This window comes from Ostrinia furnacalis, unplaced genomic scaffold (genome assembly GCF_004193835.3).
Source record: "Ostrinia furnacalis isolate ACB-3 unplaced genomic scaffold, ASM419383v2 OfSCF3884, whole genome shotgun sequence".
NCBI lineage: Eukaryota > Metazoa > Arthropoda > Insecta > Lepidoptera > Crambidae > Ostrinia > Ostrinia furnacalis.
Genome location: NW_021134123.1, coordinates 91,076 through 105,368, shown reverse-complemented (window position 1 = coordinate 105,368; position 14,293 = coordinate 91,076). Strand labels below are relative to the sequence as shown.

General features: G+C 37.8%; 1 protein-coding gene across 1 annotated transcript in view; it reads right to left on the bottom strand.

The window, feature by feature from the left end:
• The window catches only part of LOC114358350 (ryanodine receptor-like), a 43,952-nt gene that overhangs the window by 3,455 nt on the left and 26,204 nt on the right, over positions 1 to 14,293 (bottom strand). Inside the window, exons 23-31 of the mRNA XM_028312284.1 lie at positions 13,512 to 13,605; positions 10,884 to 11,039; positions 10,056 to 10,149; positions 9,401 to 9,552; positions 8,119 to 8,249; positions 7,551 to 7,709; positions 5,114 to 5,321; positions 2,867 to 2,998; positions 609 to 765 (exon numbers count right to left, since the gene is read on the bottom strand). Coding sequence (XP_028168085.1) covers positions 609 to 765; positions 2,867 to 2,998; positions 5,114 to 5,321; positions 7,551 to 7,709; positions 8,119 to 8,249; positions 9,401 to 9,552; positions 10,056 to 10,149; positions 10,884 to 11,039; positions 13,512 to 13,605 — 1,283 coding nt within the window. The remainder of the gene's footprint in view (positions 1 to 608; positions 766 to 2,866; positions 2,999 to 5,113; positions 5,322 to 7,550; positions 7,710 to 8,118; positions 8,250 to 9,400; positions 9,553 to 10,055; positions 10,150 to 10,883; positions 11,040 to 13,511; positions 13,606 to 14,293) is intronic.

The following is a 14,293-nucleotide window of genomic DNA, read 5'->3' as shown; positions in this document are numbered from 1 at the left end:
GCGTCAGTTCTACGTACTATGTGTCCTGCCCATTGGCACTTCAGCCACAGAATAATAATAAGTACTACGTACAGAAGTTTTACTTCGCGAAGGTATTTAAAAAAATGTATGCTCAATGTCATTAACAATATGGTGTAATTTAGCCTGTCTCAAGAGTCAAGCACCATTTTGTTGACAAACGTCAGTGACCGGCACTGCGCCGAAGCTATAGGGCTGACTTCGGTAAAATGATGTGACGTGAGGTGCCAAACTGCGGAAAATGGCGGAGGAAATACATGATTTAGCATGAATTATCATGAATAATATTAACTACTTATTTACCTCTCAGTGTCTTGAGGCAACTTAAAAAAGTGCATTCTGTGTTTTTATTATTATTTAGGCAGTTAAATACTGCACAGTATTTAGTACGCCATTTTCTTTATTTTCTTCCATCATACACAAGAATACGCGAGTCAATGTTCGCTCGTATGTGAGGCCTTGTCGAATAGTATCCTGTAGGTGGGCCATCGTGCGTGTTTTGTTTTCGATGTAAACTCGCGGAGATGAACAGGCCTGCTTCAGCTTGCTAATCTGGAATAAAGTGATGAAATATGTCCTTATCCACTCACCCTGCAAGATGGCCAGCAGGATGACGATGATGAAGAAGAAGAAGGATATGTCAAAGATGATGCGGTAGACTTCCGAGTCGTCTCCGTCCGGCGGCTCGAGCTCGTCGCCGATGCCGCCGCCGGCGCGCACGCCTTTGTATAAGTTGAACACGAAGCACTGCGGGGAAACCGAATTATCGATCAATATCAAGTAGAATAAGACATGAAAATCAATCAAATCGGAAATAATTCCTACAAAAGGTTTTAGTACTTTAATGGCTTCATTAGTTGCCCATAAAGACTCTCCTAGGTTTTCGACTTCGACGGAGTTGTGCTTAAGTGGTGGGGGCCCCCGAAAGGGGCGCTTTTTCGGTTTTCCGTTTATACCGCGTAAAGGACTTACCCTATCGAAAAGTGGTCTACCTGACGGTTGAAGGGAATTTAATCCTGCATTAAATAAGACCAAATTCATATGTTTTGAACAAACCGTTTTCATGCAAATGTTCGGCAAAGTAGAAAATATGTGTATAATTAATGACCCTCTCCACGTCCACTGGCTTGTTACCTGCAGGCTTCCAAGTCTTGAAAAGGAGCGCCTCAACCAGTGTAACCCTATCAAGGCTTACGAGCTGGATGCGCCTATCCTTGTTCGTCCCAGCCGTTCCTTAACTGCGGTTGCTGCACCTCTTTCTGGCACTCACCTGAACGATTCTGTGTTACCTACTGTGGCTCCCCGTCTTCCTTGTATCCTCCTGCACGACTACGTTGCCTAGCCGTATGCCTGGTCTAAGGTTCGATGCCAAAAATCAACAACAACAAGTTCATATTAAAACGCTGAAGAGTTTTTTGTTTGTTTGTTTGAACGCGCTAATATCAAGAATTACTAATGAATTACTACTAGAAGAATTACGAATTTGATTGAAAAAATATTGTTGTGTTGAATGGCTCATAAATTGAGGAAGGCTATATGATATATACAATCACTCTACGACTAATAGAGGCGAAGCAGTAAAGAAAAATGTTGCAAGCACGGAAAATAGTATTTAAACTATTTTCATGCGTACGAAGTTGATTTTGTGGCATCGAACCTTGGACCAGGCATATGGCTAAGCAATGCAATCGTACAGGAGGGTACAAGGAAGAGGGGCAGCCACATTAGGTAACACACAGTCGTTCAGGAGAGTGCCAGGAAGAGGTGCAGCAACTGCAGTTAAGGAACGGCTGGGACGAACAAGGATACGCGAATCCAACTTGTGAGCCTTGACAGGGATACGCTGGTTAAGGCGACCCTTTACAAGGCTTGGGAGCCTACGGGTGACGAGCTATTGGACGTGGAGAGGGTCATTAATTATACACATATTTTCTACTTTGACGAACATTTGCACGAGAACGGTTTGTTCAAAACATATGAATTTGGTCTTATTTAATGCAGGATTAAATGCCCTTCAACCGTCAGGAAGACCACTTTTCGATAGGGTAAGTCCTTTACGCGGTATAACCGGAAAACCTAAAAAGCGCCCCTTTCGGGGGCCCCCACCACTTAAGCACAACTCCGTCGAAGTCGAAAACCTAGGAGAGTCTTAATGGGCAACCAAAGAAGCCATTAAAGCAATAAATTTTTTTGTAGGAATTATTTCCGATTTAAAAGCTAATTCTACTGGCCTATATGACATTAACTGAAAAAAATATGATGAATACAAATCGATTTTTCTCTAGTCAATCTATATTTATAAAAGCGAATGGTCACTGATTGACTCGACTCACTCACTTATCACGAAATCTCAGAAACTACAAGTACTAGGACTCTCAAATTTTGCATGGGGGTTCCTTTTAGAACGAAGGTGCTCACTAAGATGGGATTTGGAAAAATTCAACCCCTGAGGGGGTAAAACGGGGTCCACGCGTACGAAGTCGCGAGCAGCCGCTAGTCGACTATAAATGAGGTCACTATAGCAATCAATCACAACCTTAGCGAGCAGTATCTCAGTTCAAGGCCACATGTCATTAGATGTCTATAGTTCGGTCGCCGAGTACGTAAAATTTCGTCCAATGACCCCAAGCTACCTATCCTTATCGCTCGCGCGTTATTATAATATTGCTGTCGCGCTCGCACACTCACTGCTGCCGCCCGTTGCACAGTCGCGACAGCAATATAATTACGCGCGAGCGATAAGGAAAGGTAGCTTGGGGTCATTGGACGAAATTCTACGTGCTCGGCGACCAGACTTTTAATTTTAAATCTTTAAAAAATGTTTCAACAAGGCGTCATTCTGACTTACCGTGAGCATGTCATGGCAGTTCTTGTTGACCTCGTCATCTTCCTCTTGAACGTAGAACTTGCGGAAGAAGTTGAAGGCGATCACCGTGTAGATGTATACTATGATCGTCAGCAGCATCACCGTCAGTACCAGCTGGGGAAGAAGAAGGTAGTAGTTTGTTACAATTAGAAGATGCAATGTTTATTTAGTGGTTGCGCATTTTGTTTGTTACAGTTAGAAGAAGAGGTGGGTACAGGGTGGGAACGATAATTTTGTTCGAATTGACGTCCTCCATGTATGGACCTAATTGATACCGTTTGATAGAGCTCACGAAGAACCTTCAGGATCAGTAATAAATTTTCGATATCTTGTATAGTTTTGAAATAATTCAGTCAGGATCACTTGTCGTTTCCACCCTTGCGCAACGAGAGTTATGGTGATCAAGAAAAGCAATCTAACGACTAAATGTCAAGTGGCTAAAATCGGAACTAATAACCCAGTATTGACAGTAACGTCCTCCTTTCAATATCATATCTGGTACACTTCAGTGTTGTCCAATATCTGCATACGCTCGTAGCACTGTCGTCTTGCGTATTCACACTGAGTGTTTTCTGTCTCGCTTACATATATTTAGCGAGAGCGAGGTAGCTAGTTCTTCAATAATGGGTGCCTTCAGCGGAAAATAGAAATTGTAAGCGCTTAAAAACAAAATGGCGATCGTTACGGCAACTGCCGAAAGCTTTCGGCTGTTTTCAAAGAGGACACGTTTGTCTAACTTCAATAGTGACGTGCTACATTAATTTTTTAGCAGTGATGACAGAGCTAACCGTTAGCGATCGTCATTTTGTTTATAAGTCAAATAAATTCAGCGTGAGTACTTATTCGCCTCAACTTTCGCTGCGCGACCAGTAAATAAACATTTTAATGAGTACTTCTCAAAAAAAATGTACATTTTGAAAAAAAAAAGTGTGCTTTGAAACAGTTCAAAAGTTTTATATTTATAAATCATCACACAAAAAACCACACACACAATTTTGAAGGATGAATATTAATCTTTAAGGTAACGAAGAATTATAACTATAATCCTACTTATTACCAAATATTTAGATATTTTAAAAATAGTCCTTTCATACAAAAACCTGTTTGCCACCCTACCTTTTTCATGTGTTTTTGTTTCATAAAATGCGATACGTAACTAAATTATTGTAAATTTCTTTATATTATCGTTCTACAGTAATCGCAGTTTCTGTATCAAATTGATTTTCTATGGGGTGTCATAATGAATTGGCAATTTAAAGCAAAAAAACAAAATGAGTCGCTCTCATTTACTATTTCGTTATTTACTCTTTAGTTACGATTTATTTCTACTTTCCCATGGTTTCTGAACAATTCCGTATTTATTTTACACGGACAACAATAGCTGCACTCTGAATGGCTGTTGGCCTGACGTCTCCGCCATAACATCTATCGCGAAAATTAGTGAAAACGTGTGTGTTTTGTGGGATTACTTTTTCGTAACAGGCAGTAAAATCAGCGATTTTATATAGAACGGTAAGTCTTCATTTAACCATTTTTTGTAATACGTGTGGTACGAACATTTAGTAAGCTTTTATATTTGCTGTAACAAATTTTATCAAAAAAATACTTGTTTCTGATCTCATTTTGTCTAATATTTCGTTACGTTTTTTGCGAATTTCGTTACGTTACGAAAAAGTACAACATAATGCTGAGTGTATACTGTTATTACCTGACTAAGCATAGTAATATTCACTACTTAATTAATTTCAAAAAATATAGAGCGTTAATAACAAAAGGATTGGATACTATCTGCTTTACAGAAGTGCCACCAGCAAAAAATTATCAAATCATTTAGATTACGTTTTTATGTGATTACTTCTTTTGTTTTTTTAGGAATGCCGCCAAAAACCAATGCCGAAAGGCAAAAAGCTTACAGAGAACGACTCAAAATGGATAAACATGATGGAACAAAAATAATTTTATTAAAATAGTATGAATGATTACTCCCTTATTTTATTTCTAACCCCTTAATATAACCCCGTATTTTGGTGCATACTTACAAATATTTCGAATTGAATAAATGAAGAGCATTCACAATATTTCGCCAATGTATAACAAGCCTTATGGCCTTACTATTTCGTTACTACCGTTTCGTTACGTACATTTTTTTTGAGAAATACTCTAATAAAGGTTTCAAATAAAGATTATTTATTATTATTATTATTTCTTTATTTCTAAATAATCCCATACCTGTTTCCCGTTATGCGTGACAGACTGCAAGATGGTCCTCAGGGTCTTAAACCCTACCGCCACGTCTAACAGATGCGCAGCAAAGAAGAAGTTGTTGAAGTTGCCCATCACGGAGAAAGAGAAGTACCATAGAGAATACAGGAACGAATTGTCGGTGATTGTCACGCCGGCTTTCCACACTTGGTAGCGCCAGTCGATGTTCATTATGCTGGAAAAGTCATAGGAATTACTTATCTTCTGCCAATACACTTATTCATGTGATAATCTATTTATAAAAGCGAAAGGTCACTGATTGACTGACTCACTCATCACGAAATCTCAGAAACTACAAAGCTACGAGTCTCAAATTTTGCATGGGGGTTCCTTTTAGAACGTAGGTGCTCACTAAGAGCGGATTTTACGAAACGGGACCCACGCGTATGAAGTCGCGGGCGGTCGCTAGTACTATATATTTTTTGTATCATCTCACCATTTATCTACCAATGCTTCGGGAAAATCTCTAGTTTTAATCTATCCATCCTTTGGGGTTCGTCTTTGAACATAAGCCTCCTCTTCAACCTTCCACTATAATAATAATGGTTACTAGAGTAAAAATGGTTTATTTGGACGAATAAACCATTTTCAAGCCTTCCACCGACTTTTGTCCCCGGCCACTTGCATTCCGTTCGCCTATTAGTCCAGTCAATGAATGCCTTAACGACGGTGTAGAGAGAAATCCGTGGAACACAATTTCTGACCTCGGGACTTTATTTAGCCTAGTTAGGAGGTGAACATAGCAAAAGTCTAAGCCCTTAGCCCTTGAGCCGGCGGGAAGAGGGGGGTTTAAAGGTACCACTTTTCGGTTTTTCGCTTAATCCTCGGAAACTATGCGTCCTAGTGGCATGACTACTATGAACCAAAAAAAGCTTATTCAATTTGCTACAGGTGAGACCGTCAATTTTTTCTATATCTTGTATAGTTTTTGCGGCATCTGCTCTAGAAGGTCTGTAAAATTGGAAATTTTATTGTTGTCTTACATGTTCCTTTCAGGAGAAAATCGACTAAATCAACATTGAGCAAACACTATAGACATGCGGGAGCATGTTAAGCCTAGTTACATGGAGGGGACTGCACCGTGCGTATATTTAGACGAACCAATTAGAGCTACTTTTGACTGCTCATCATTCAAAAACTACTGTGCATTAACACTTCAAATTTGGCTCATCTATTGATACTTGCAAGATGTACATCAGCTTCAAATTTCATAAATATACCTCAAACGGTTATTTAGGTATTGACGTTCAAAAATCGATATTTAGAGCACTACTATCTATCTATCACATGTGAAATGTTAAAATTTACTGGTTTTTTATTTGTTCCTTTGTATTTACATAACTACCTTTCTGGATGCCAAATTTGAACCTTCGAGGTCATCTGGAAGTGGTTAGAATTTGGTCTATAGGTCAGACATGTAGATTTTTGGACGTCAATATCTAAAGAACCGTTTGAGGTATATTTATGAAATTTGAAACTGATGTATATCTTGTAAGTCTCAACACATGAGCCAAATTTGAAGTGTTAATGCCCAGTAGTTTTTGAGTGACGAGGATTCAAAAGTGGCTCAAAGTGATTCGTCTAAATATACGCACGGTGTAGTCCCTTCGCTGGAACTAGGCTTAACATGCTCCCGCATGTCTAGAATGATTGCTCAATGTTGATTTAGTCGATTTTCTCCTGATGGGAACATGTAAGACAAAAATAAAATTTCCAATATTACAGACCTTCTAGAGCAGATTCCGCGAAAACTATACAATTTATAGAAAAACTTGTCCATCTCATCTGTAGCAAATTGAATATGCTTTTTTTGGTTCAAAGTAGTCATGTCACTAGGACGCATAGTTTCCGAGGATTAAGCGAAAAACCGAAAAGTGGCACCTTTAAACCCCCCTCTCCCCGCCGGCTCAAGGGCTAAGGGCGGGGACTTTTGCTATGTTCACCTCCTAACTAGTCTAAATAAAGTCCTGAAGTCAGAAATAGTGTTCTACAGTTTTCCATCTATAATGCTTTATTGACTGGACTATATTGCCGGATGTCATCTGTCCATCTTTATTTATTTATTTACTAATTTTACAAGCTTGCAGATTATTAGCTTACAGATCAATTTGAAGTGCTCACAATGTCAATTTTTAATTTTACAAGAAATTCGTTGTTGTTCGTTCGTTGAACAGAAGGCCGTTAGGACAGAAAAGTTTTCTGGACTACAGACCGGAAGACGTAGTGTAGACTTGGTGGACCGACGATTGAAGGTTGCGGGAGGTGCCTGGATGCGAGCAGCGCAGAACCTTGAGGCCTACCTTTGTCCATAGCTGAAGTCTTTCGCTAGCAACCGGTTCTGGAAATCATTGTAACCTAAGTTCAACAGTGGACGCCCTGTGGCTGAGGTGATAATGATACTCACTAGTGGATCAATCCCTTGCTGCCTTCTTCCTCCTGGGCGGAGAAAGATGTCTTCTCCATGCCAAGCATGTTGGAGATGGAATCAAAGTCGTAAGTTTCCGAGTACTTGGCGCGAACTTTCTTCTTCACGAATTTGTCCCAGTAGTTCACGGGGAAGGATCTGGAAGGAAAATAAAAATAGTAACATGGTGTGATTTTCACATATCTAAAGCGATTTAGTATTTTTTAGCATTAAAGTACCTACAGATACCTACACATGCTCCTTACTAGAACGAAAGCATGCCACTATTGATGCTACTACTAAAAAAATAATCATACTTATTTCAAGTTGTTCGAAAACGTTTGTTTTAAGCATGCTAATAAGCCTATGGAATAAGGTCAAAATGGTTTATGGATAGAATATTAATACTTTTTATGTCTATCAGGCACTTACAAACAACTGCACGCAGGAAGATTTAATGAATGCTGCTGACAACGCCACTCTTATAGCAGAGTTTTGGTCTGACACTGTGTAGGTTTGTTGTCGATATGACAAGAACTAACAATATGAAGTAGAAGAAGGCGCTTACTTGGCAGATATGACGAGCCTGTCCCAGTGGCTTTTCAGGTCATCGTCTTCCGGTTGTTCCGCGATGTAGAGGCCGTCGAACTCTAGTTTACGAGCGATCTCCTTTTCACGTTTGAAGATGGCTAGAGGCACCTGGAATTCAACATGTTGATTTATAGATAAACTAGCTTTTGCCCGCGGCTTCACCCGCGTGAAATTTAGTTTTTCACAGATCGTTCTAAATTATAGCCCATATGTTATTCTGGGTTATGAACAATAATACTGTAAAGTTTCATCAAAATTCGTTCAGTAGTTTTTGCGTGAAAGAGTAACAAACATCCAGACATCCAGACTTTCGCATTTATAATATTATAGATAGATATAGATAAATAGATATACAACGGTATTTCATAATTACAAAAACTTTAATGGTTGACTATGGTCCGGTTTCTGACTTGAGTATGAACATTGGAAACTTGCTCAAGCTAAAAATATCAGTTCAGAAACCGTAAAAACTTCGTATAGGTAGGCATTTTCTCACTAATATCGCATTAAAGTTGGCACAAGATTAATCCGCAACGAATTGAGTCAGAAAAATATAGCAGTTTGAAAATATGATTTCGACAACCGTTGCGCTGCGGGATACAGATAAAAAGGACAATGACCAAAAGTGGTCCAAATGTCTACCACTAATAAGACCTATATTGGCTTATATTCCATTTAATAGAGATTAACTTTCAGTATGGGACGAAAAAAAAATAAGCTGTCAGTAAAAAGTTATGACCGTATGAAAAATTGTAGTAGTTTACGCGCTAATCTCAGGAACTACTAGTCCGATTTGAAAAATTATTTCTGTTATTGATAGCCCATTTATCAAGGATGGTTTTAGGTTATATAACATCACCCTACAACCAATAGGGGCGGAGCAGCGACCACCCGACCATAATTCCAATATTGATGTCTTTCTTCTGAGCTAATTTTTTTTCTTTTAGCGAGAATCTAACACGACACACTAAGCGACATGACATAACATGCATAGATTAATCCAAAATGTGCGATGGATAGAATGATATCAAGAACATTTTTCGGATGAAAAGGTAAAAAACATGACTTTTCATTCACTCATAACTTTTTACTGACAGCATATTTTTGATTGCGGTTTGGTTATAATGAATCAGTATTTAGTAGACTATTTTACTAGGTAGGTCTCGTTAGTGGTGGACATTTGGACCACACTCCATACATTTTTGGTCATAGTCCTTTAAAGAAATGAAGGGTTTACTCTTCTAAGAATGTGATCTCACCTTAAGATGGTAGTACCCGATAAGTATGGCCAGAGACACGATAGAGTGCAGCACGGCGGCCATATTGATGACGTGCACCATGTAGAAGAAGTCCTCGTCTATGTGCACCACTTCCAATGCATCTTCGTCCTCGCCCGATTCGCCGCTGCCTCCTGTAAAAATGAAGGTATACGTTATTTACATATGAATAAAGGTTTAAAGATTATTTTATTAACAAAAACATCACTAAGGCTGAGTTGCACCACCTAACTTTAGTCGATACTATAACGATAACCTGTTTTTTTTTGTATCGAGTTTGACAGATTGTTTAAAAACATAATAAAAAGTTTTTATTAAATACGAAATTAGGATGACAAAAAAAATATGTAGTGTTTTAGTATTTTTAATTTATTGAATTAATTGAAAATTGAATTCTCGCTCAAGATCAAGAAACATTATTTTCCCGAAAAAATGCTCTAAATAAAAATAAAACTCAAAACAAAATAATATCAAAAGGATAAAAAACAGACAATTATAAAAGAAGATTGGTCCACCTATCGGTTCCCAACAAAAGTGAAGACGCGACAACACATTAATCACACTGTAGCTAGTTGTATCCAGTTGTAATAAACTCTGTCTTGCAAAAACAATCTGTATTCTTATGTGCTATACTTACCATCTCCACTGCCCGAGCCTTGCCCAGAGCCAGAACCTCCGATGATGTCGCCAAGTCCAGATCCTTCGCCTTCCTCAGAGTCCAAAGCTGACACCTGAAATTATATTAAGTATTAAATTCAAACTTTACTTAAGCCTGACAATGGCCATCAAACTTGCCATTTTAAAGTTAAAATCTCTGGAATTTACAGTTTTCTTTATCAAAATAATCATTAATAGGACATAATTTAAAAAAAGATTAAGCCTTTTTTCAAGGCTACAAATACAAATGAGGAATATTCCCGCTAGCTAAATATCATCATCATCATTTCAGCCATAGGACGTCCACTGCTGAACATAGGCCTCCCCCAATGTTTTCCAATTTTCCATGTTGATCGATTGGTAGCGGCTTGCGTCCAGCGCTTCCCTGCTACCTTTATGATGTCGCTAAGCTAAATATCACATCCTCTAAACCCCGGTTCAACCCATTTTACAACACGGCTTGTTTTTTTGACAGTTAAAGTAGCAAAATATTGCTTTTTCTATTTATGAAATTTTTTCATAAGGAGCTTTTTCGACATGGATAGCGATAACCCTCAAATCGCTAATTGACAACGAAACCTTCGGACCAATTGCCTTCAGTTTGCATTTTACCAATCAAAAATCAAAATCAAAAGTATTTATTCAGTTTAGACCACAAGTGGCACTTATGAAAGTCAAAATATTATTATACCAAGGACCTACTAACCTAAACCTAAACTAAACCTATCGGACAAGTAATGGTTCTAATGTTCAATGTAAGTTTCTATTTCGTTTTCAATTTAGATCCTCCACTTAGCTACCAGCTCACCTTATAGAACAGCAACACGAAGTTGATGCAGAAAGCCAACACCAGCGCCACATACTTCAGGTTGTAGAAGTTTCGGGCTAAGAAAGAGACCGCGCGCCGCGTGTACTGGGATAAGTCCACTTGCGCGAGAGCAGACGGCGCGGGCACTTGCACGGCCTGAAATATAATCATAATCACAATCACAATCATAGTCATGATCACAATCATAATCACGATCATGATCACAATCATAATCATAATCATAATCACTTTTGTCGATTGTTTTGTCGCTTAAAACGGCCTCTACGTGTTGGATCTGTATCCCCACGCAAGCCTTATAATGGACCAGGCCACTTTTGACCCGTAAGCTCCAAAGCGTACAATCATAATCATGATCATGATCACAATCATAATCATCATTATAGTCATCAATATCATCTCTAGTCATATCACTTGCAAATCGCACTAAACCATAATTTAAAAATGGAAGAAAAAATAGTAATAATACATGTTTACATTTGAACAATTTATATTGCCATTTTCAGATCAGATATAAATGTGCGTGAATAGTATTTTTGTGGATAGTGGTGTTATATTTTGCATATTTTTAAAACGATATAACATCTAACGAACATTTGTAGCTTGAGTTTCTAAAGAATGTGCAAAATAAATGAGAAATTACTCGTAAGTACTGATTGGCATGAAAATTTACCTTTTTCCTTGTAAATGACCGCTGCATGAAAATATGATAAAATACCAAATGACTAAAGCTTTATTAGCAATGAATCTATAGATATTTCTAAACTCTATAAATCTATCTGGGCATTGTGAAAATGATAACGGTAAGCTTACAAGCATATTGCTAAACTATTAAGTCATGTATTTATACAATAGATGGCGCTGTATGAACATAATTACACACGTGTGTGTGATGTGAGATTAATCATCTTACATGTACAGTAGGATTATTTTCATTATTGTGTTGTACACTTTGCAAAAATTATTGGAACAAAAATACCAATACTACCACAGAATAATAATATGTACTACGTACAGAAGTTTTACTTCGCGAAGGTAATTAAAAAAATGTATGCTCAATGTCATTAACAATAAGGTGTAATTTAGCCTGTCTCAAGAGTCAAGCACCATTTTGTTGACAAACGTCAGTGATCGGCACTGCGCCGAAGCTATAGGGCTGACTTCGGTAAAATGATGTGACGTGAGGTGCCAAACTGCGGAAAATGGAGGAGGAAATATATGATTTAGCATTNTTCATCTCTAATCATGATCATAATCACTTTTGTCGATTGATTTGTCGCTTAAAACGGCCTCTACGTGTTGGATCTGTATCCCCACGCAAGCCTTATAATGGACCAGGCCACTTTTGACCCGTAAGCTCCAAAGCGTACAATCATAATCATAATCATGATCACAATCATAATCATGATCAAAATCACAATCATAATCACAATCATAACCATAATCATGATCACAATCACAATCATAGTCATGATCACAATCATAATCATGATCATAATCATAATCACTTTTGTCGATTGTTTTGTCGCTTAAAACGGCCTCTACGTGTTGGATCTGTATCCCCACGCAAGCCCTATAAAGGATCGGGCCACTTTTGACCCGTGAGCTCCAAAGCGTACAATCATAATCATAATCATGATCACAATCATAATCATGATTACAATCATAATCATCATTATAGTCATCAATATCATATCTAGTCTTATCACTTGCAAATCGCACTAAACCATAATTGAAAAATGGAAGAAAAAATAAGAAGGGAATTTGAACAATTTATAATGCCATTTTCAGATGACATATAAATGTGAGTGGATAGTATTTTTGTGGATAGTGGTGTTTTATTTTGCATATTTTTAAAACGACATAACATCTAACGAACATTTGTAGCTTGAGTTTCTAAAGAATGTGCAAAATAAATGAGAAATTACTCGTAAGTACTGATGAACACATGAAAATTTACCTTTTTCCTTGTAAATGAGCGCTGCATGAAAATAATGATAAATACAAAATAACTAAAGCTTTATTAGCAATGAATCTAGATATTTCTAAATTCTATAAATATCTGGGCATTGTGAAAATGATAACGGTAAGCTTACAAGCATATTGCTAAACTATTAAGTCATGTATTTATACAATAGATGGCGCTGTATGAACATAATTACACACTTGTGTGTGATGTGAGACTAATCATCTTACACGTACAGTAGGATTATTTTCATTAATGTGTTGTACACTTTGCAAATTTTATGAATTGTTATTATGAATTTTAATGTATTATTGACATTCTTACTTGACATATAATTTACATGCCAATATCTCGGTAACACATGTTGTATCACCTGTTAAAACTGTAAGACCAAATCATGTTGCTCTGTAATATGTTTTCACACATGTTTATGTAATTAAATATCTTTATCTTTATTGGAACTTCATGAACAAAAAATATCAATATTACTAGCTTTATTGTATCCAAAATATCATATATCTATTTTTTTAAGTCCGGCCTACGGCACTTCAACGTTTACATTGTAGCACTATGCAGTTGTGACAGCAGTGATTTTGACATTAAAGTTCAACGTGTTGTATACCAACAAATATGCAATAAGTTACCTTCTTGCTTTCCGCTTCTATGGCTGACATAGCGGCCTGTTGAACTGCTTGCGCTTCCATTCTTTCTTGTGCTTGCTTCTTCGCTTGCTCGCCTCTGTTTAACAAATTAAAATTAACATTCTCAGTATGTTTTAAAAAAAGAGAGACACCTGACGAATGTCTAAGGGCTATATTTCACCGGGACACCATGGCGGCGCCACCAGTCGCCGCTACCAACAAAATGTATGCAGCTTTGCGCAACCAAACGGACACCAGGTGAGTAACTCTTATTGGAGCTGTACATTTTGTTGGTAGCCGGCGACTGGTTGCGCCGCCATGGTGTCCCGGTGAAATATAGCCCTAAAAGGACATGAAAGTATTGAATCCACGAACAAGATGAGATAGAAATAAATGGCGGCGCATGATTGGGAAAGCCGACTCAGTGACGGGATGAATCGAGACAGAAGAAGAAGAAGTATGTTTTAAAGTAGTGTTTGTTGTGGCGGTTCTTCTTAGTATTTCCCAAATGTTTTATTCCAAGCGAAACTTCAATGCACGAAAAGTACAGTACACACAAAGACAACATTATTAAAGACGATTTTTAAGCATTAACTAACAGCTAACTGCGCACCACGCAGAAATGCGACATTCCCTCAGACTCCCCCGCGTCCGTACCAGAGCGTCGATGTGACGTTACTTTTTTACACACATAATAATACAAATTAGTTACACACGCGTACACAGTGTTTTAAAGTGACTTTTAGTACGGAAATGTTATCTTAAAATAGTGTTCAACATGCGTG